Here is a 24,916-nt window from a genome sequence, read left to right as displayed (position 1 = left end):
GTGGCCAAATCCTTTGGTTACTTCTCTGTTAATTTCTATGCTCTCTCTCAGAAATTCAGCACTGTCTTCTCTCTCCTGTGTTTTTTTTTTCTTCCTATTACTGACTCCTGCTCTTGGTCTCCTTTGCTGACTTATCTTCCACTGCTAAACCCCTAGATATCAAAGAGCTCTGAGGCATTAGCCTGGGTCGGCTTCTCTTCCCTAGAGACACTGCCCCCCAGGTGGCCTGAATATCATCATCTAAATCCCAAATTGTACCTTCTAGCCTTACCTTTCTTCTGAACGTCAGTGTAGAATTTCCAGTTGCTAGCTAAACTTCTCTATTGGGCCACCTCCTGGGCACCTGAGAATTAACCAGGCCACACATCCACACTGGGGGAAACATCTCCACTAAGGGGGTGAAATTGATTCTTGGGAGGAGGGTAAAGAACATTTTAGATATTATTCTGCTTGTGGTCCTCCAAGGCACACCCTACCCCACAAATTCTTATTCCTTAGCATTAAATTTCTCTTCTTAATTAAAGTGAATTTACTTCTCTCCTTAGGAGGGTCATAATGGGAAAAAAAATAAACAAGGTTGAGAAACACTGCACTAGGCCAAAACAGAGCTCGGGAACACTCCCACCTCGCAAGCCCGCTTCTTTATCTTTAAACTTTCCACCGATCACTTTTGGCTCAGGCCAAAAATATTAAGACTTTTCCTTGATTGTTCATTTTTCTTCACTTCTTACATCTAGTTTGTACGGGTTCATGTGGCCTCCAAAACATGCCCCAAATCTCTCATTGTTTTCCTCTTCCCAATGACTACCTTAGCCAAAGACATGGCCATCGCTGGTGTAGCTTATCCCCAGGGCTCTCGCTGGCCCTCTAGTTTGCACACGAATCTCCTACTCCCTGTGCTCTGCACAGTGGCCCAAACAGTCCCTGAAAAACATCAGGCAGTGACAGCAGTGCTCTGTTTTAAAGTTTCCAGCAACTTTCCATCTCTAAATGAATGCGGGCTATCACTGTAAGCCCAGCCTTTGTTCTGTTCCATGGGTTCCCTCCAGTCCCTCTTCACTCAAAAGTCTCTCTCTCACTGGAGGTATATATGGTTTCTTTAAGCTAAAACGCAACCCCAAATCCAAGCTCCAAGCAGAATATCAATGGTAGCCAGGACCAGGACATGCCCTTTCTCTACCGTTTCTGTCAGTATTCGAAACTCACTTCATCATACACTTTTTTTGGGAGCTCACAGTCCATGGCAGACATGCATTTGAATACTGCTCTGAAATGCCAGGCCCTGTGAATTACATGCAGATCATGTTTACCCCCAAGCGTATCTCATAAGAAAGAAACACTTTATTCTAAATCCAGCTTAATTCTCAGGCTGAATATCATAAATAAATACATCTATCAATTAATCAGCTTGCTTTTTAGGTCCCATATCCAAATCATCTGCAGGCTAATAGCTATTTTTTTTTTTTTTGAGACAGTCTCCTCTGTAACCCAGGCTGGAGTGCAGCGGCGCAATCTCGGCTCACTGCAACCTCTGCGACCCAGGTTGAAGCAATTCTCCTGTCTCAGCCTCCCAAGTAGCTGGACTACAGGTGCCTGCCATTGCACCCGGCTAACTTTTTTTACTTTTAGTAGAGATGGGGTTGCGTTGTGTTGCCCAGGCTTGTCTCAAGCTTCTGAGCTCAGGCAATCTGGCCACCTCAGCCTCCCAAAATGCTGGGATTACAGGTGTGAGCCACTGCACCCAGCTGCTAACAGCTAATTAAAAATACCTTTCGCACAGTATGCTACAGCATCAGATGGCAATGAGATGGCCATTTACTTAAATAAAGTAGAAGCAGTAACATTCAGTTTGAAGAATCAAATCAGATTCCTGGCCCCATAGTCCAAGGGACACTGGGGACAGGTGCAAGGAGCCAGCTTGGAGTTAGCAGGGAGCGGGGAACTTCCAGAGTCTGAGCTGAAGCTGCCACCTATCAAATCCTGCACAGCTGCCTAGACTTCCTTAGCTAAGGTAAAGGAAGGCACACAGCAAAAGGGTGAAGGGTGAATGCTGGGAAGCTCCTCAAAGCAATACCAAAGTGGGAGGTATTTATGGTTCAGCCTCGGTCCAAGGAGCCCAGCCCTACATCCACCCACTGCATCTCAGCTGCAGAATTCAATTTGTTAACTTAGGATTTTCTGGCTCTTGCAGGAAACTTCACTTTAGTGTTTTCCCCTGAATAAGAATAAGAAAAGAAGGTGAGGCCATCTAGCATAACCACAGAACAGAAGAGGAAAGGTGGTTGATATGGTTTGGCTGCATGCCCACCCAAATCTCATCTTGAATTCCCACGTGTTGTGGGAGGGACCTGTGTCCCCACCCAAATCTCATCCTGAATTCCCACATGTTGTGGGAGGGACCTGGTGGGAAGTAATTGAATCATGGGGGCAGGTCTTTCGTACTGTTCCTCTTGATAGTGAATAAGTCTCACAAGATCTGAGGGTTTTAAAAAGAAGAGTTTCCATGCACAAGCTCTCTTCTCTTCTCGTCTGCCACCATGTGAGACATGCCCTTCACCTTCTGCCATGATGGTGAGGCCTCCCAAGCCACACAGAACTGTAAGTCCAATAACCTCTTTCTTTTGTAAATTGCCCAGTCTCAAGTATGTCTTTATCAGCAGCGTGAACACGGACTAATGCAGGGGTGCTCCTCCAACCTTCTTTGCCAAACCTCTGCATCCCAAGCAATATCACTGAGGCAACAGCAGCAAACCAGAAAAACTAGAAAAGGAGATTTTTTCTGTCTATAAAAAATAGATTGCATGCTGAGAAAAGTGGCAGGTGCTAAAAGCTACCCATCCAGTCAGCCAGCAAAAGAACTCCTTCCCTTTCGGGGTATGATTAATATTTATATTTACAAACATTAGCATTTAGCAGAATCTATCTCTTCCTAGGACTCTGTGTGTCCATGACATGGAGCCGGTAGCTGCCGAGGTTTGAGCAAGAAGAAGAGCTCACAGTGGTGTCTCTGCCAAAGCATGGAGGAAAGAGGCTTCAGTGCAGGTCTTTTGTTTTGAAACATTAGAATCCACTGAACTGAAAAGATCAAGCTGTCAGAGTTCATTTTCTTCCTAAATCAACCAAACTGCAGAATAACGCGAATAACACAAAATATTTCACTTTACAACATAATTTGTATCTTCAATTTACTTGCAGCTCTGGGAATTTGACAGGTACAGTATTAAGTAAAAACCTTCTCTGAAGTCTTATGGGAAAGGTTGACCACAAAACAGCAAGTAATCGTGCACAGCAGCCTTCCTGCATCCTCCTGCAGTTGTGATGGAACTGATGTAATGCAGTTGGCTGAAACATACAAACACAGATCGCCCTCATGCATTTTGGTGGTAAATTTAGAACAACATTCAATTAAGGAATTAGCTCTGGCTAATAGATCTTAAAGAGAATAAGAGGTATTTGTTCACTGCATATTTATAGCTGCAATTGTTTCTTTGTGGACTCAAATATAAAAAGAGTAACTGCCTTTTATTCTCCAAAATGAACTGCTACAAAAGTATTTCATGTATTTTATTGGTTCACTTTGTTCCTAGAACATTTCCTAGGGATACACCTTCTTTCAGCCCAGCAGTTACACAGTCACTGCCTGTTGAGCACCTACTGTGTGTTGGGTAATGGGACAGTGTACAGTGCAGCCACTGAAATGTTCAGAAGAGATATCCCCCCCAGTGCCAAAGACCCATGCACAAATGCACAAAATCGCACATGACAAATATTAAGTGCCACACAGAAGGGTCTTGCATGAAAAACAATGTACAGAAAATGTCACAATGCTGTTAACATTTCGGTTCCATGGAAAAATTATAATTAAACATTATCATTTTTTTATAGACCTGAAGATGTATTACATAAGGGAATTTTTAAAAATTTAAGTATATCACAGTCAGGCTTTCTTGAAGATGGAGAAAGTATATTATTCAACTTTATTTCCAATTTCGTGTTGAAAAAATAGCAGGAGCTTGACAAAGAATGGTGGAATTGCATGTTTGGTTTTGAAGATAATTTTATCTTTTAAACGGCATTTCGTGAAGCTTCCACATAGCAAGCATGCTGAGCCTTGCTACCCAGACAGTCACCAGCAGGTGAGTCCATTCAGGTTCTTTCTGCAAGTGTCTTCAAAAGACATTTTAAATGTCATCCAACAAAGAACACTATTAAGTGACAAAAAAAAAATCCTGCAGTCACTGAGTGGAGAAAGATATCTACAGCACACATACCTGACCCAAGGATCTTATCTAGAACATAGATACATTTATATATGTGTGTGTGTATATATATACATACACACATATATAACTTTTGTTAAGCATAGAAAAAAGGGACAAGAGTCTTGAATACAAGAGAAAATAATGATAATTTCTCAAAAATAAAAATGTGCTCAACCTAATCAGATATTAAGGAAAGGCGAGTTTAACACAATCTCACTACACACCACCAGACTGGATAAAGAAAAATCAGTCTGATGGTACAAAGTATGACTGAGGCTGCATAGCAACATGAACACTGCTTGGGGGACAGGGACGTGTAAAAAGGTAGAATGAACAACTCTGGACAGCAGTGAAGCCTTCTCTGAAGTCTTGTTGGAAAGGAAGTTGGCAGCTCCTACAGAAGCTGAAGACACACAGCTCCCCTGCCTACACACCACTGCACATCCATGAGAATGGCTAAAATGAAAAATAATGACCACGCCACACACAGGCAAGGACACTGGGAAAGAGGAAGGAAGGAAGGAAGAGAGGGAGGGAGGGAGGGAGGAAAGTCAGCCATGTGGCATTTTCTGCGCTGGGTGGCACAGGCTGGCATCAGCTGTGATTCATTCAGTGGAGCACGAAATCAATAGAATGGGAAGAATGTGAAATTGTATTTATTTACTTATTAAGTGAAAAGGGATAGAATGGATCGGATGGAATAGAACAGAACAGAACAGAATAAAAACATCGGAGGGCTCTGCACAGTAAGGAATTCTCGCTCAGTTACACCTTGATGGGGGTGGGAAGTGCATCGAGCAGTGATTGGAAATGTTTTTCTTCATTGGAGTTTTGTTCAAACACGTTTGGAAGTCCCTGCTTAGCTTTTCTTGCCAGACATCGGGAGCCTGTGGAGGTGCGGCCAGGACTGAGATGGACACTGATTTCAGAGGAAGACACCCCTGCCACAGGAGAGAAGGACGGCAGCTCGGAGGAGGCGCTGGGGAGCTGGCTTCCGGAACTCCAGTCCTATCCACTGGGTCCTGTGTATGATTGGCTCTGAGGGTGGGAGAAGGAGAGGAGGCAGGTGGAGTCCCCGGTTCCTGAGAGGCTCTGTAGACAGTGCCACTTACTGTTACCAAAACTGAGCGTGGTCAGGAGCTGGCATTCATTCACTGAGGACGTCCTCGTCAAGCTCTCTATTCTCGTTATGCCAACGGGGCTTCCCAAGGACTGCATGGGTGGTGGGCATCACTGTCCACATTTTATGTGCCTGGCCTTGGATGTGGCTTAAGAGCAACCAGTTCTGCAGTCTCTCCTGCTACTCACACAGGGGGCCCGGAGCCACTCATTCAACACCCCTGGATCTCAGAACCTCATCTGCACATGAGGGACAACACAGGATCCTCTCTGGGGACTGCAGCTCTGTCCTTCCAAGATGCCAGGGCAGACAGGACCACCATTTTGGTGACTGGCTTCTGAACAGAGACAACTGCACAAGACCTATGCTTGACAGCGTGTCAGCCATGTCACATAAAGCAATTCACAAATGCTGCTTCTAGGAAAACAGCAAGCAAAATGGGTTGACTTAATTACCTATAAATCAAGGGAAACCGCAATTTGAATATATACAAATATCCTCACAAGAAGAGAGTGAATCTATGAAAGCAAAGAATTGTATTTTTTTATAATGTAATTTCTCAATACATGTACAAAGTGCTCTGAATCTCCAGGGCAATGTCTATGCTTCACACCCTTACCTGTGGGCTCAATTCTCAGATTCAGAGGGACAATGACACACTATCATGTCATCTTCATAAAAATGGAGGTGGCCACAGACACGGCTTGTTGCAAGGTCACTGGAGGTCAGGCTCTGAACAAAGCACCCCACATGCACTTTCTCATTTATTCCCCCAAAACACTCCGGCGAGGCTTGACTTCTGTCTCTAATTTACAGGTGAAGAAACTACAGCATGGGGTAAATCTGCCCAACACTAAATTTACAAAGCTTATAAGTGGTGGAGCACGGATTTGACCTGACAAACGGACTCCAGGGCTCAGCTTCCAACCCTTGTACTGAAGGTGGCCTCTGGCTGGGAGAGGTAGAGAGGAAAGGCATGTGGCTACTCTTTCACCCCAGGCTCGGCAGAATTGGGGTGTAGAGGCTGGCAGCCCAAGCACCCTGAGAACAGGCTCTTGCTAATATTTTCAATGCGTGTCCCACATGCCAGGCAGGACTGGAGGCAGCCCTGGCATGTACATTCATGTCACTGTGATTCCAATGCCATCTTGCTCCCAAACACCACCCCAAATCAAAGCCCACAAAAATCTCCTGCAAAGACACTGGAGCCCCTGGCAGAGCGACTTGGGGAAACCACCTCCAATTCTCGGACACCCCCCTAATAAGTGAAGACCAGTCCTATCTTCAGCAGCTAGCTGCTATTATTTGTTCTAGAGGGCGCTGGTTTGGCTGAGGTCACATGGCAGAGAAGGGTGGCTGAGAAATGGGGAAACAAGGAGAAGAGAGTCACTGCACTAAATCACATATATTTCTTTCTTTCTTTCTTTTCTCTTCTTTTTTTTTTTTTTTTTTTTTTTGAGGTGGAGTCTCGGTCTGTCACCCAGGCTGGATGGAGTGCAGTGGCACGATCTCGGCTCACTGCAACCTCCGCCTCCTGGGTTCAAGCAATTCTCCTGTCTCAGCCTCCTGAGTAGCTGGGGCTACATGCACACGCCACCATGCCTGGCTGATTTTTTTCTCTATTTTTAGTATAGACAGGGTTTCACCATATTGGTCAGGCTGGTCTCGAACTCCCTCGGCCTCCCAAAGTGCTGGGATTACAGGCATGAGCCACTGCACATATATTTCTATGTATTTCTAACAGTTACTGAGCATCACTGAGACTCTGGACTCTGTTTTTTCATCTATCACATGGAGACACTAGTGACATTTTGGATGAAATGACTCTTTGCGGCAGGGGGCTGTCTCGTGCATGAAAAGATGTTTAGTGGCATCCCTGGTTTCTACCCACTAAATGCCAGCAGCCCTCTCTTCCCAAGTTGTGACAACAACGTGTCTGGACATTGTCGATTTTCCTCTAGGGGAAACAACTGTCCTTCATTGAGAACTATCAAAAAGACACGGAAGACACAGCCTGGCAAGCCTGCAAGGACTCAGTTCACTTGGCTGCCTCTTCCTCCTATTCTAGACGTAAAAGCACCACACCAGAGGGTCCTATACGACACAGACCTTCTTCCAAGTCCCAGTAGCACAGGAGGTTAAAACTTAGCATGAGAGGACTGGGAGGAGGATCATAATAAAGTGTATCTCCTCCATTTTGCTTTGTGCGGAGAGATGTTTCATGCATAAAATAGAGAGGGCACTTGGCTTCGGTCCTCGTAACGTGAAGTGCCTCCTCCGGCATTAAGTGCCAGCGGGATGCGGCATCAGTACCAGCCAGGCACTCCCGACGAGATGCGCGTGATCTCTGAGAATTCTTAAACAGACTTTGCCCTTTTCAAACTTTCCTTTAAAGCAAGCTTCCCTAAATAAGAGTCCTGCTGAGAGCTCTTCATCACTGCCACTCCTTTGAGAGTAGGTTGATTTTTCATCTCTGAATTAAAATTTAAAACAGGCAATCTGAATAAGACGACACAGTTTAAAATATCTAGGCTATGTGCAATACATTGGTTATAAACAACCAGGTAAAACTCTGGAAATTATTTGTTTTAGTTATTAAGCAAAGAGCAAAAGCAGACATGAAATAGAATAACTGTTACGGAAAGTATCTGAAATAATTTATGACTAGGCCTTAAGAATGAACAGAACTCGAACAGGTAGCATTTGGTCGTAGGTCAGTTTCCATCCCAAGGTGCAGTGGGCTCTGATACACCATCTGCAACCATATCTAGGCCCAAAAGCTGCTGAGAGAGAACTGCCAATGGCCCTGTGTCCCCTCTAAAAGCAACCTCTGGAGATAAAACTAAAATGATAGACATAGCAATGTAGCCCCAGTGGGGTCCTTTTCCTGCTGGAGGGTCCAGAGCATCATTACTGGATCCAAGTCAGTATCTGTCTTGAAATCCTGATGCATCACAATGGCCAACACAGCCCCCAGAAAAGTCTCATGTGTTTCTCTGGGTGACTTGCCAGAAATGCACTCAGGTACGGCCCAAGTTAACCAGCCTAGGAAGGAGAACTGTGGCCCTGGTGCCTGCAAACTGGGGACTCTGGGCTGTGAAATGTCTCAGGTTAAGCCAGTTTTCTTGGAGAGGAAGAAGGCTCAAAGAGCAATATTATTAAGTGCATGAGCTGTAGTAAAATGCAGGTATGGAGAACTCTAGGGAAATCTTCATTCCAGAATGTTTTCACTATACTGAGTTTCAATTGCTATTTTTTTCACCCCAAATTCTCAGAGACGGTGCACATCTCATCGTGAGCACCTGGCTGGCGTTAATGCCACATTCCACTGGCACTTAATGCCAGAGGAGGCACTTCATGTTATGAGGACCAAAGCCAAGTGCCCTCTCTATTTTATGCATGAAACATCTCTCAGTGCAAAGCAAAATGTATAGTCAGTATAGTCTATATGTATGTGTGTGTGTGTGTGTGTGTTTTGGTACTTAGCTAGTTGTGTTTTGACAGTGTTTCTGTCAACAACTGCTGTATACTGTTTCAAAGGAAAAAAATAATTCTAAAGTGTGCCTAAAATCATCAAGCCATTGGCTGTGCAAAACCTCAATAGTAAGCGAATAAATATTAAAAATAAATTAAATGAGAAGTCACAACATCAACTAAAATCCAGGCTTCAAAGAAAGGAAAAAAGATGTCAAGAAGTAATAATCCAAGAGTTTCTCAAGCCCCAAATGCTTTATAACCATGATTTCAACCTGCACAAAGAATATTCAACTATGCACACTTAATTGGGATGCAGAGGTGCTTCTCTGGACGGAGGTAGAACAGGAAAGAAAACACGCAGTCCTCCTGACTTGGCCATCCACAGGTTGCCACTGGTGCCATGGTCCTGGGGGCAGGCCCCTTGCACGTGGGCACTAATTTTTCCCTCTCTCCCATCCTAAGGCAAGCGGTGCCTTTCCTCTGATCCAAGCCCTCAGCTCAGCGTGGCCAACGACTCAAATTCCTTCACGGCAACGAAAGCAAATGGCAAAGTACCTGCAAACAGCCTACCCTGCAAATTTGCCTTCTGAGCACCAACACGACTTATCCTTAAGGAACTGGCATCTCCAAGGTGGAATCCCTTTCTAGGGCTTAAGGCCCTTTCCTGTCCTGACTATAAGCCAAATTAATTTTGGCAGAAATAGCAGAGAGCTTGCCATCCTGGACTCTGATACATCTGGTAGATAATACTTATAAGTGAGGAAATGCATTCTATTTAAAAAGGGAGAAATTGTTAAGTTACAGAAATAAGCATGGACGATTTTCCTCATGAAAGGAGCTGCATGTGATTATGAGGTGTCCATAGACATCATATATGGCAGGCTGGTGAAAATGTAATATGCTACGTCAATGGATTGAGGAAAACACTTCCTGGCTGAAAGAAGGATGAATCATGGGGAGAGGAGGAGAGGCCACAGAGAAATGAGCCAAGGTGGTTGTCAAAATGAGGTCAAGAGATCAAAATCCTCCATCCTTTGCAGACTGCAAGCATCATCCTGATCTGTTTGGGATGGTCTCCATATGGCCATGATTTTTTTTTTTTAATGTGTAACACACAGACACTGGAAATAAATAGCAACATGATCTCACAAACTCCAAATCGGGATGAAATTTCAAAGTTTGAAAGGACAAGTATAAGATTAATTGATTGCAGATAGAACAAAACCAAACAATAGTTTTTGACTGACAATCTCTGATGTTGAAATGGTCAACGACTAGACAAGACTGAATGGATCAGGTCAGCTAAATCCCCTTCATTTGATGAGCTAGTCTTTCAGACAAGTCCAATTATAACCAACTACTGTTATAACCAACATGCTGACTGGTAACATCTTATGCATTTCCTAACTGAGAGAATAATCTCTTCTGTTTTCTATGGGCAGAATTTTGAATTCTCAACTGATTCCTTCCCTATGATCTTCTCCTGTTCAGTGTCTCCTATATAAAGATCTACATCATGGCCGGGTGTGGTGGCTCATGCCTGTAATCCCAGCACTTTGGGAGGACAAGGCGGGTGGATCACTTGAGCCCAGGAGTTCGAGACCAGCCTGCGCCATATGGCGAAACCCCATCTCTCCAAGAAAATAAACCCACAAAAAATTAGCTGGGCACGGTGGTATGTGTCGGTAGTCCCAGCTACCTGGGAAGCTCAGCTGGGAGGATTGCTTGAACCCAGTAGTTAAAGGCTGCAGTGAGCCATGATCCTGCCACTGCACTCCAGCCTGGACAACAGAGTGAGACCCTGTCTTGGAAAAAAAAAAAAAATCTACATTGTAAACTGCCAGCTTCCCCTGATAAATGGCAAGGATCATTTTCACCAACCAATGAGAACCCGGCAACCGTCTTATTTGCCTTTATGTTTCATCTTGCAGTCAGCTTTGAGTATTTCAACTTCTAGAAAGCATCGTTTTCTCTACAATTTTACATATTCTATTTTATATTCATGTTCTATGAACCTTTACTTGCAAGACATACCAAGTCCTCTATGAAAGTGTGTGGGCTTCAAAACACTAATCATTATTTCTGGTAGGTCCCAGCCTAGCCTGAAAAAGAACAGGAAGTCTCAAACACAAAACCTATGCCAACAGAGAGGAATGCCTGGAAGAGACTGATAATCACAGTTGCAAACTACACTAGCTCTGAGGAAATGCAAATGCTGGTTTCATGTCTTTATTATCCTGAGAGCAGAGGGTACAGTAGGCAGGGAGGACTAGGGAAGCTGTGAGCTGGAGTAGTTGAATTTTTAAAAATTCCGTTACAAGTCTGAGTAGCTGACAACTGTGGATAAGGTTTTGTTACACGCTATGTAGTCAATATGAACAAGAAAGTCTAATTCCAAAATAGGGAAAATTACATTCAGTACTGGACTCTCTCTCACCCACCACATGTTGTAGACATGCCTTTCTCAAGCAAAAGTAAAGCAGTTAATAAGAAACGGTTTCTTCGAGGTGACAAAGGGATTCGGTCTACCTGGCAGACTCACTTCCTACCAGGTCATTCCTATCACTTAAAATTCTAGTAGGGGTTATTAGTACATAAACTCAAGCACCCTACTGGAGCACGAAGGCAAACCCTAAGACTAGAAGAGACACAAAAATTCAAGCAAGTGGTCACATTCTCATTAACAACCAAGGAGAACTCTATGATAGCCATGGTATGATTGCTGGCCATTAGACTATGCTGCACACACAAAGCGTGAATCCGAGCAAGTCAGCTAATAGGAGTTCCAGGATGGATACCAGCATGTAGGTGCCAACAGGGAAAGGTCTGTGCTTCCAACAGAACCTGAGAGCTTCAGTGAAACCTTAGCAGCTGCTCCCCTCTGGGAAGATTATAAAGCACTTCTGGGTGCTAGCACACAAGCACACTTCTACTCTTTCTGTGCTGTGCTCATCTTAAATGTCATCTTGCCATCTGGTACTCTCATATCCTAGAGCACAGCTATAATGTCAGGCCATCGCCAATCAGTTCCCATCTTGGACATAACCAAGTGAACACCGTACTTTGGGATAGTCATTAAATCCTGTAATTTTGATTCTTGATTTACAAGTTATATCACCAAAACTAATAGACATTGTCTTTAATTACATTTTACAAGCCCTGTATATCGAGGAAAGATATGTTCACAGAGACAAAGACAAATAAGCACACAAATATATAAGAGACCACAGAGGCTGATTTTGTCCATTTCTAAGCCGTAGGTGGTAAAACTACATGTCCAACTGTGCCATTAAAACTGAAACACAGACTCCAGAAGCTTCTGGAACCACTGCTCCTCCAGCCGAGGCAAGGAAGTCTCTGGTACTTGTTAAGGGGTGGAGGGAGCAGGGAAGTCTGGCAACACATAAAATATTAATCTAGTAAGAGGCAATCTATATATACACATATATGGCAGGTAGATAAAGACATAGAATATGGTATCTGCAATTTCCAAAGGAGGATTACTTTATGACAATGCTAGGGAGACGTGATTTTTCTAGACTGCACAGTAAGATTCGCTCTTATAAAACACATCGATAAATGGTGCATACACTTCTAAAGGTGAAGAAAGTAAGTAGCAATGTAATGAATTCCACACTCAAAATTCACTCACGTAAGCAGTAAACCTTGTGGAAAAGTTGTTATGTTTTATGGACACTCGAATAAAGACAAAACAAAAACTCCTAACACTCTCTTGGGAAATAGGAGACCTACTTAAGACCAAAAGGCAGGGTAGCTAGGTGGCTCAGGCACAGCTCTGGGGTGGATGCTCTGGAGTTAAATTTTGGCACTAACACCGCCCAGCTCTGTGTCTTTTGGCAAGTGACCCAACCTCCATGCCTCAATTTTCCCATGTGTAAAGTGGGCCTAAACACAGCAGCTGTCCCAGAGGGCTGCTGAGGGTATAAAGGACGTGATGGCACGTGACATCCCCACAGCAGTGCCTGGTGCTGGGAGGCATGCCCAATGTTAGCTCACTCTCAGCTCCAGAACGCAAACGTGCAATGCCTCACAAAGAATGGGAATGTACAGGGAAAGTGATGCAAACCCTTCATTTTGAAGCTGGTATTGAAGCAAAGGTGTCAAAGAATACTTAAGGGTCTCCCAACCAGCTGTCTCCAGACAGTTTCAAGTATCTTACCACATGGAGGCAATAACCTTCTTCAAAAACCCACCTGATCCAGCTTCTAAACTTTCATGTTGTTTATTCAACACAAAGGGCAGCATATGGGGGCAGAAGGATGTGGGAATAAAAGTTACAGTTATCAGTCACCAACTCCAATCAGGACCTAAAATGCCTCCTCGGTGGCTGACTCTTGTGCTGTGTTGGCTTGGGAGCTTGTTTCTGCTGAATGTGTCAACTGGGATAGGAATATGGGTTTGTTTGAGCTTCTGAGAGTAAGAATCTCTGCAAATAAGTGTCTTTACTTGAAACCAACACCTCAGCACACAGGTACACACACACACAGCCACATGCACACTCATGCAGGTACACACACAGATGAGCACGGGTACACACACACACACACATGCACACACACAGATGAGCACGGGTACACACATACACCCACATGCACACACGCAGGTACACACACAGATGAGCACAGGTACACACACACATCCACATGCACACACACAGATGAGCACGGGTACACACACACACATGCACACACATACAGGTACACACACAGATGAGCACGGGTACACACACACACACATGCATACACATGCAGGTACACAAACATGAGCATGGGTACACACACACCCACATGCACACAGAGGAGCACGGGTACACACACACACCCACATGCACACACACAGAAGAGCACAGGTACACACACACACACACCCCCACATGCACACACACAGATGAGCACAGGTACACACACATGCACACACATACAGGTACACACACAGATGAGCACGGGTACACACATGCACACCCACATGCACACACGTGCAGGTACACACACGCACACCCACATGCACACACATGCAGGTACATACACACGCCCGCATGCACACACATGCAGGGACACACACACATGAGCACGGGTACACACATACAGACACCCACATGCACACACATGCAGGTACACACATGAGCACGGGTACACACACACCCACATGCACACACGAGCACGGGTACACACACACACCCACATGCACACACATGCAGGTACACAGATGAGCACGGGTACACACACGCACACCCACATGCACACACACAGATGAGCACGGGTACACACATGGGTACACACATGCACACACACATGCCCACACACAGATGAGCACGGGTACACACACACCCACATGCACACACACAGATGAGCACGGGTACACACATGCACACCCACACGCACACACATGCAAGGACACACAGATGAGCATGGGTACACACACGCACACCCACATGCACACACATGCAGGTACACACACAGATGAGCATGGGTACACACACAGGCACACATCACTTCTCTGCAGGAAGCTCCCATGGAGGAAACACTGTTTGCTCAACGACCTGGCCTCACAGTACTAGAATCCTTGATTAGAAGGTTCAGGATAACATTTTATGTAAAACAGAAAATAAACTGTAGGGATTTTACATTCAGGCTGCTTCCCTTGTCAAGACGTCTTTCCAGCTGCAGTCCGTGTACACGATGAACAAGAGAACAAGGTGGACTTTATTATCACCAAGGTAGACTTTATCCTCAGAAGTCTCATCCAATCAACTGCTGAGAGGACACTGAGCACTGTGGCTTCTCCCCAGAGTTTCCCTGTCCTCAAAACAAAAGACTCTCTTCCCGGTTTCTAAGACGCAAAGGCTTTGGTCCAAAATGCCACTGTACCAACCTGCTGCTGCAGCGCGGGTACCTCTGTCAGGCGCCATACCCTGTGAAGGGGCTCTAGTGAGTAGGGGTGCTGGCCAGGGAAGGTTGCCACCGGTTTGCAGCAAATTCATGATTCCAAGGAATGTGGATCAAGCCACCTGCTCACCCCAGAAACAACAGAATATCCCAGGAGAAGCTGGACAGGGTCTCTGGAGAAGGAAACCAGAACCATAGCACTCCCAGGGTTGAGCCCCAGACCACTTACTGTATGGCTTTGCATCACGGCCAGTGCTGCAGCAACCCTTATGTAGCGCAGGGTTGGCGGCAGGAGGAAGACAGTGAAGTAGGAAGAGAGAATGATGCGGCTATGATGTTCCAACTGAAAACAGGCTCTCAATTATAAAAAAAAAAAAAAAAATCATGAACTAAGTAGATTTTGACTATGCCCTCCTAAACGGGAGACCCTCGGAGTAGGAGCGACATGAATGCAACTTCAGGGAGCCCATCCCGCCTGACCTTTGTCGGAGCAGTGCTCACCCAGGGCCATGGAATCCACAGCCTGAGAGCCAGGACGTGCTGCTCTGCTGGGAGACCCAGAAGGTCAGGTCTACACGTAGAGGAGTCAAGAGGCGGAGAACAGCATCCACACGGGCCGCCTCCACACCCTGTGCTCAGGCGCCTGCTCAGCCACACCTCTGCTCCTGGCCAATGATGTCATGAGATCTATGGCTCCAGGACAGCGGGGTTTTTGATTACTGTTGCTGATGTGTTTGCTTGTTTTTGCTATGTGCAAAATACAGCCATTAAAGACACAACGCTCTAGAGCTCTTCAGAGGAAATCTAGACTGTCAATCACAAAAGTTCATCCTAACAGAGAAAAAGGGAAAAGACCAGTGCTTTCTATTAAGTCCACCATTTTCTAGATGACGACTCAGAAGCTGAGAGAAGGCCACAGGAATAATTTAAAGTCACCCAGCAGGTGGAAGAGTGAGGAGGAGCAGAGGTCAGGACCCCCACTCTGCTCCCCGGGCCAGAGCTAAGGCTACAGCAATGCCAGGGTCTCCGGGGCTTCCTCACCATCTACTCTCAAATGCCGTCTTTGATGTGTGGAAGGAGACTTCCAGCTCAGTAACATCTGACGCGGGGTGAACATCACTCCCTCCCTCATGCTTACCCCTCGGGGAGGTTTGTAGGACTCCCGCAGCCACGGTACACAAGGCCAATCTGTCTCTGCTGCCCCAGAAAGCAGAAAAACCCAGAGGAGGCCAAAGGAAAGGTCGTGCTGCTTTGGATTTGTTGAAGGGAAGGACAACAGGCATTAAAGAGAGGCAAAGCCATCACAGGAAATACAATTTAATATCCCAGGGAGATACACTACACACCTATCAGCATGGCTAAAAGCAAAAACAGTGTCAACAGCAAAGGCTGGATGCAGAGCAACCGAATCACTTACATGACTGGTGGGAATGTAAAATGGTACAGCCATAGATTGGCAGTTTCCTACGTCACGAAATGTGCAATTACCCGACAAGCCAGCATTTGTCCAGGAAGGCATTTATGCCACAGAAACGAACTCATGTTCACCCAAAAACTGATGCACGAAGGCTGGTGGCAGCTTTATTCGTAAGAGCCACAAACTGGGGATAGCCCAGACGTCCTTCAGCAGGAAAATGGTTCATCACACTTGGTCCAGGCGTACCATGGGACACTACCCAGCAATAAAAAGGAATAAGCTATTGATACAGGCAACAACCTAAATGGATCTCCAGTGAATTAAGCAAAGTGAAAACAGCCATGCTGAAAGCTTATATACTGTATGATTACACTTATGTAACATTTTGAAATGAAGCAATTATACAAATGAAGAATGAATGAGTGGTCGAGAGAGCTTATGGATGGTGGAGTGGGGAGGGGAGAGGTATATGTGGCTATAATTGGGCAACAAGAGGAACATTTGTGGTGATGGAAACACTCAGTGGCTTCACGGTGGTGGTGGAGTCCACAGTATATGCATGTGGTGAAACTTTACACAACTCAACACAAACACTAATGAATACAAATTAAACTGAGGAAATCTGAGTAAGATCAGTGAATCGCATCATCGACTCCCTTATACACAAGATCTCTATGACTTCCTACAACTGCACATGAACCCACAATTATCTCCATAAAAATTGCAATGAGAAAGAAAAACAGAGAGGAACAGAAAGTTCTTTTTAAAAATCCCACGTGATTGAGAATTCTATGGTCATTGTTAGTGCTTACAGAAATGATAAAACCCAATGTGCTAGAAAATTAACCAACAGCCCTCACTGGAGATTATAAACAAGGCACAAGTTCAATATTTAATGAGTATGAAGAAAATGCTCATGATTAAAAAAACTGAAATATGTGAAATGTCAACACTTTGCAAAAGCCTCTTGCATGGAGCTGACAGTGCCTAGGGCTGATACAAATATGTGGGTAACATGAGAGCGCAGAGCGACGCCGAGCAGAACCCCTGTGCCCATGATGACGGCTAGGGGAGATCCAGCTTCAGGCTGTTTTTCTCCAGGGGACGGAGCTCAAGTTCTTAGAGCCAGAGCCCTGTGTTGTCATAAGGAAGTCACCACAAACTCAGTGTCCCTGTCTCCCTAGAACTGTCTGCAGCACAGAATTAGGAACAGCGTTTGCAGAGCATTTTATTGAAGCCAGCTTGGTCTCCAGGCAACACCACTGTTCCCAGCAGACATGAATTGGGAGCCATAGAAAAGGTGAGAGCCGTTCTCCCCACACTTACTTATTTTGCACCATGTTCATGATCACCCAGTCGAAGGGGTAAACGTTCTTTCCAATGAGGTTCTTAAACATGATGAATGTTTCCATTAGGAAATCCTGAAAAAAACAAAACAAAACACTGAAATGGCCCACAAAGAAAAAGGTAAACATGATACCCTCCTGTCAATTAGATTATAAAAGACCCCATTTTAAAGGCTGAATGAAAACATCCTGAAAAGTAATGAAGATATATTTCATAGGAGCTGTGAATTAGACCTGTCTTTCTGTTTACCTGAGCACCTCCTGTCTGAGATGGCTTCTTCAAGAATATATTCTGAAACACCCTGAGCATGTCTCTCTAATAGTTAAAGAGTAAATCCCCAAAGGTTAGGAATAGGCATTCAAACCCTTTCTGCTTCTAGGAAAACATGATTTTTACAAACAAGGCTTGCAGGTTACAGCTTTTTCTTATGTTTGCTCTAAATCAATTTTTCATGATGAACAGGACACATCAGGTTGAATATGGGATACTACTGTCTGTTCCTTTCTCTTACAGAATTTCAAAACGAAAGGCTCCAACAGGTACTCCTGACCATCTGCACAGATTTGGCATGCAGTAAACCATTTGAGTGTGCGGCCGTGTTGCCAAACTCTCCTAGATGGCAGCTACATCCCCAGAAGCTACCGAGTTATGCTTCTGATGTCTTAGATGATGCTGTGTACTTCGCAGGGCAACTGAAAAGAAGCAGGGTTCGGTACACACCCAGCTGCTCCACCCTGCTTCCATGGAATGTGCCTGACATCAGGAAGGGGTAGCCGGTTCCTAGGGACTCCAGTATGTGTCTATCAGAATTAGAAGATTTCCTACTTTCGAGAGCTTGACAGGTGCTCTGAGCTAACCTGAACAAAACAAGTGGCTATCCCAAAAAGCACACATCCCTGGTAACCCCAAGCTCACTCAACACTCAAGGTAGGAAATGAAAAGACAACCGAGAACTGTCTTAGAAAAATGAGGCCATGGTCAGGGATTGCCAAATGAGTGGATATTTCTCATTTATTTAATCTCCTGAATCATAATTAGGTGCAATGGCTGTGAAGGCCAAGGTGGTGAACAGAATTTAAGCAGCCAAGAAAGCAATTCCCAGTACGAAGTTCTAAATAAGCAGCTCCTGCAAAGAGGCACAAATTAAAATTGATGACAATAACAAGCTAATGTTCAAAGTTAAGATACCTTCTCTCCAACTCTAATGGCAAAGTCAGGTCCTAGCAGATGAAGTCTGCAGTGTGAGGAGTTTGGTGTGCCCCCACCATAAATAAAATGAGTGATCCTGATCACTCTATTAGAGCAGATGCCTCCAGTCTAGGAGACATTAGTGACCCGGACAAAATCAAGTTGGAAAAGTCAGTCCAGATGTCCTCCAAACTCTGTACGTGGGCACTGTGTCCACCTGCTCTCAGGAGCGGGAACATCCCAGTCCTCCCTTCCGACACAACAAATGGCTTCTTTTCCAGTTTAATTATTGAAATTCATATTTCACTACTGAGTTTCCTCACTTTGTCAAGAGTTTCCCATTTTAACGACCAGGCTGCATATTTTGTAGGCTGAGTACCGTAATTCAGTCACATCTCTATTTGCATGAAATTGCTGGCTTTCTTGATGATTACTTCTCAAAGCCTAATAATTGAGCTACAGCCTCTCATTTTTATTATTCTGGAAGAGAAGCATATTTTCCCAATTCTCTTTCTTTTCTAAGAGACACAGTCCCATACTTCATTAGTATGGCTCAGCTGTTAAATTTTGGTACTTTGCTGATCAAACAAAATGCTGCATCTAGTGGGAGATGAGGTTCTGCAAGGCGTCCTTGTTTTCTGCATAATTCACTAGCCATGGCGGTGGCCCCTAACAACTGTGTTTGCCTTGAGCAGCTGATGAGGCTTACCGGACTGTTCCACTAGGGTCTCCAAGTCAACAAGGGATATTTTGTGAAAATTTCATCATTCAATGTGGATTTATTCCTGTTGCATTTTTTGTTTTAGTTTCTATTTATTTTATTTATTTATTTCATTCCCTCACCCAGGCTGGAGTACAGTGGCATGATCTTAGTTCACTGTAGCTTCAACCCTGGGACCCAAGTGATCCTCCCGTTTCAGTATCCTGAGTATCCTGGGACCACAGGTGTGCATCACCATGCCTGGCTAGTTTTTTTATTTTTAGTAGAAATGGCATCTTGCTATATTACCCAGGCTGGTCTTGAACTCCTGGGCTCAAGGAATCCTCCTGCCTCGGCCTCCCAAAGTGTTGGGATTACAGGTGTAAGCCACTGTGCCCGGCTGCATGTTTTAGTTTGACTATTCACAGGATGTCTTATACAATAAGCAGGCTGCTCTAACAGCAGCCATCCATCTACTTCAGAGGCAAAATCATGTCATACCTCTGTCTGCACCTTTCCATCCCTGTGCCCACCCACTAGAATAAAACAGCCATCCTCTCGCACCTGGACTGCCACAGGGGACTCCAAACCCATCAACTTAGGTCCATCCTTGTCCTTTCTTGTCCCCATGCTTCACTTTTCAAATGATAAATCTCATCAAGGCAACAAAGTTCCACACATCACACTGAACCCATTTCCCCAATGGCTTCCCAATGCTCTTAGACTAAAGACAAAGCATCTTCACTCTTAGACTTAGGAAATTTCCATTCTGCTCAGCCAAAGGAGTAACCATTATGGACAAGGACCAGCCACAGATTTTCAACCCATCCGATGAAGGATTGTTAGGGAAATAGGACATGGCCACATTTTTGTGGATTCAAAGTTTCATCCAAAGATTATCTGACAATTGCAAAGGTAGGAAGAGGTACATATTTTCACAATGGAGGGATCTGGAAGTTACCAGCTTTGAACCCAGCGGTGAAATTCAGCATTGCCAGCAGTGGGTCAGCATGACAAGCCCACTTCCTGTGTTACTTCCTGAAGTAACACAGCAGGAAGCTTTCAACAGCAATGCTGAAACACTGTTGCCAAGGAGTTGAGCTTGAATCTCAGAACAAGCTTCTGGTTTGCAGAACATACAGGGGGATAAAGAAACCAGTCGAAAGGCATATTACAAGGCAGCACAAAAAAAGTCCAGAAAGAGAGATAGTCTACAAAAGCTAGTGGATTGGTCTCTTCAAAAAAACTGAAAAGCAATGCTATGAAAAGAAAATAAAACAGTGTGATGGTGATGGATTTATTTTAGAAAAAGAAAGATTAAAGAGACACAATCATCAAATGCAATGCGTGAAAAGGACAAAAAAGTTTGGAAAGAATGGAGGAAATCTGAATACAAATGGCATGAGGGGTTGTTGCTGAATTCTCATGGAGCAATAAGACCAATAGAGAATGTCTTTAGTCCCCAGAGACGTTTGCTGAACAGCTTAGGGCAGGTGCATCCCTGTCTCTCACTGACTGAAAGGGGTTGGCTGTATAGATAGAGACACATGGAGACACATGACGGAAGCAAATATGCCAACGTGCTTTCAATGGATGAACTGAGGTGGCAGGAATCATGGTTTCCTTTTTTTTTTTTTTTTTTTTTTGAGACAGGGTCTCATGCTATCACCCAGGCTGGAGTGCAATGGCATAATCTTAGCTCACCGCAGCCTCAAACTCCTAGGCTCAAGTGATCCTCCTGCCTCAGCCTCCCAAGTAGCTGAGACTACAGGCATGAGCTATCATACCTGGCTATTTTTTTATATTTTTTGTAGAAATGGGGTCTCACTATGTGGCACAGGCTGGTCTTGAATTTCTGGGCTCAATAGATCTTTCTGCTTCGACCTCCCAAAGTGCTGGGATTACAGGCATGAGCCACTGAGCCTGGCTCCATTGTATTATTCTTTCAGCTTTTCTGTATTTGTAAAATTTTTTGTGATCCACAGGGGAAAGAGAATAAGTAAAACGCTGGTGAAATCTGAGTAAGGTCAGATAAGCCCTTTTCCTTGCAGAATCTGATGCTAACTCCAGGTAGATGGTGTCAGAATTGAATTGAATTGTAGGACATCCAGCTGGTGTCAGGGAATGGGTTGCGATGGGGGAGACCCACACACTTCTGGTCACAGAAGTGTGAGAGTGTAGAAAAATGTAGTGTGTTTTCCAAAGCCACACAGTGGGAATTTGTGACAAGTGGCAAGACAACACTCTCCGCTAGAAGTCCCAAAGCCCTCATCGTTCCCTTCTAGTTGACTACAGAGAATCGGGGCACATTCTCTGCTTCTGTTACTGAGACGTGGACACGTGGCAGCCAGCAGCCCCTTGGGCAGGTCAGCATCTCCAGTGTAGAAGATTCTACAGATTCTTTGTGGTTCAAATCCTAAAGGGTTGGGATGGCCTCTGTCCTGAGAGTTCTGAGCTGAACATGTCTATTGTTTTTCTCTTCTGGATCAGTCATTCCGCTTGTGCTCTATATGCTCACTGTCACTGGTGTTGATAGTAAGTGTGATTTTGTATGAAAATGACTCACTCAACCAAAAAGGGCTAAATTTGAGAACCTGAATTAGTACTTGTTAAAAGGAAATAGTCTCAAGAAAATGGAACCAAAAAAGAGCCCGCATCGACAAATCAATCCTAAGCCAAAAGAACAAAGCTGGAGGCATCACCCTACCTGACTTCAAACTATACTACAAGGCTACAGTAACCAAAACAGCATGGTACTGGTTCCAAAACAGACATATAGATCAATGGAACAGAACAGAGCCCTCAGAAATAACACCACATATCTACAACTACCTGATCTTTGACAAACCTGAGAAAAACAAGCAATGGGGAAAGGATTCCCTATTTAATAAATGGTGCTGGGAAAACTGGCTAGCCATATGTAGAAAGCTGAAACTGGATCCCTTCCTTACACCTTATACAAAAATCAATTCACGATGGATTAAAGACTTACACGTTAGACCTAAAACCATAAAAACCCTAGAAGAAAACCTAGACATTACCATTCAGGACATAGGCATGGGCAAGGACTTCATGTCTAAAACACCAAAAGCAATGGCAACAAAAGACAAAATTGACAAATGGGATCTAATTAAACTAAAGAGCTTCTGCACAGCAAAAGAAACTACCATCAGAGTGAAAAGGCAACCTAAAAAATGGGAGAAAACTTTTGCAACCTACTCATCTGACAAAGGGCTAATATCCAGAATCTACAATGAACTCAAACAAATTTAAAAGAAAAAAACAAACAACCCCATCAAAAAGTGGGCGAAGGACATTAACAGACACTTCTCAAAAGAAGACATTTATGCAGCCAAAAAACACATGAAAAAATGCTCACCATCACTGGCCATCAGAGAAATGCAAATCAAAACCACAATGAGATACCAGCTCACACCAGTTAGAATGGCAATCATTAAAAAGTCAGGAAATAACAGGTGTTGGAGAGGATGTGGAGAAATAGGAACACTTTTACACTGTTGGTGGGACTGTAAACGAGTTCAACCAATGTGGAAGTCAGTGTGGCTTCTAGATCCTCAGGGATCTAGAACTAGAAATACTATTTGACCCAGCCATCCCATTACTGGGTATATACCCAAAGGACTATAAATCATGCTGCTATAAAGACACATGCACACGTATGTTTATTGCGGCACTATTCAAAATAGCAAAGACTTGGAACCAACCCAAATGCCCAACAATGATAGACTGGATTAAGAAAATGTGGCACATATACACCATGGAATACTATGCAGCCATAAAAAAGGATGAGTTCATGTCCTTTGTAGGGACATGGATGAAATTGGAAATCATCATTCTCAGTAAACTATTGCAAGGACAAAAAACCAAACACCGCATGTTCTCACTCATAGGTGGGAATTGAACAATGAGAACACATGGACACAGGAAGGGGAACATCACACTCTGGGGTCTCTTGTGGGGTGGGGGGAGCGGGGAGGGATAGCATTAGGAGATATACCTAATTCTAAATGACGAGTTATTGGGTGCAGCACACCAGCATGGCACATGTATACATATGTAACTAACCTGCACATTGTGCACATGTACCCTAAAACTTAAAGTATAATAATAATAAAATTTTTTAAAAAATGGAAAATGGTTTGGCCACTTTCATATTGAAATACTAAATAACATCAAATAATTCTGTACAAAATAATCTTTTATTTAATAGTTGTCAGAGTAAGCCGGGTGTGGTGGCTCACGCCTGTAATCCCAGCACTTTGGGAGGCCATTTGGGAGGCCGAGGCGGGAGGATCACCTGAGGTTGGGAGTTGGAGACCAGCCTGACCAACATAGAGAAACCCCATCTCTACTAAAAAATACAAAAAAAATTAGCCGGGTGTGGTGGTGCATGCCTGTAATCCCAGCTACTCGGGAGGCTGAAGCAGGAGAATCGCTTGAACCCAGGAGGAGGAGGTTGTGGTGAGCCGAGATTGCACCATTGCACTCCAGCCTGGGCAACAAGAGTGAAACTCGGTCTCAAAAAAAAAAATCGTTGTCAGAGTTGAAAAACAGTCATATACTCGGTATAGTTAACAAACAGAAACACATTTTACAAAAGTTCTGTCAGATTAACAACAGATTAACAGTAAAAAAGTTCACATACTTTCCAGTCTAAATTTGTGGTATAAAAAACCACAAACGTCATTTTCTTTTTTTTTTTTTTTTTTTTTTTTTTGAGACGGAGTCTCACTGTGTCGCCCAAGCTAGAATGCAGTGGCCCGATCTCGGCTCACTGCAACCTCTGCCTCCCGGGTTCCAGCCATTCTCCTGCTTCAGCCTCCCCAGTAGCTGGGATTACAGGCGCCCCCCAACCATGCCTGGCTAATTTTTATATTTTTAGTGGAGACGGGGTTTTGCCATGTTGGCCAGGTTGTTCTCGAACTCCTGACCTCAGGTGACCCACCTGCCTCCACCTCCCAAAGTGCTGGGATTACAGGCGTGAGCCACCACGCCCGGCCAACATCATTTCTTAATGGAAGTCAAATTGTCTACAAATCATTGATTTTCTAAACTGTTGTGTCTATGGAAAAACATCCCCTGGGAAATTGGGACCACAACACACAGTAAACATCTGATCCTGGGATCTGAGCAAAGACAGAGGGCACACACTTGGAATTCAGCAAGCTACATTATTTTTTAAATACCATTCGGCATCATCGCTTTTCACTTACCTTGAAGGATCCTTATCAATTACAGCACTTAATAGTTCAGATTACATGTTTGCACATGGGGACTTTTATGAAGTGATTGTTCTGAAAAAGGGCAAAGTACTAATTGGAGTCCTGACTTTTCCAGATGAGTAATTCTTCTATTTCTGAAGACTTTATTATTCAACCTGGAACGTTATCTGCAAAACTGTTTCTCTAGCTTTAAGCTACAACTATTCTTTACACTGACCAAAGCAGGGGGTCGGGTGTAGTTTAGATTCAATTATGG

General features: G+C 44.3%; 1 protein-coding gene across 6 annotated transcripts in view; it reads right to left on the bottom strand.

Annotated features, from left to right (window-relative positions):
• The window catches only part of DOCK1 (dedicator of cytokinesis 1), a 561,485-nt gene that overhangs the window by 186,228 nt on the left and 350,341 nt on the right, over positions 1-24,916 (bottom strand). For all 6 annotated transcript variants that reach the window (XM_063607571.1, XM_034931700.3, XM_034931698.3 and 3 more), the window contains exon 29: positions 17,509-17,603. In XM_063607571.1, coding sequence (XP_063463641.1) covers positions 17,509-17,603 — 95 coding nt within the window. The remainder of the gene's footprint in view (positions 1-17,508; positions 17,604-24,916) is intronic.

This window comes from Pan paniscus, chromosome 8, assembly GCF_029289425.2.
Source record: "Pan paniscus chromosome 8, NHGRI_mPanPan1-v2.0_pri, whole genome shotgun sequence".
NCBI lineage: Eukaryota > Metazoa > Chordata > Mammalia > Primates > Hominidae > Pan > Pan paniscus.
The sequence above is the reverse complement of the archived record's forward strand: the minus strand, read 5'-3'. Positions and strand labels throughout refer to the sequence as shown.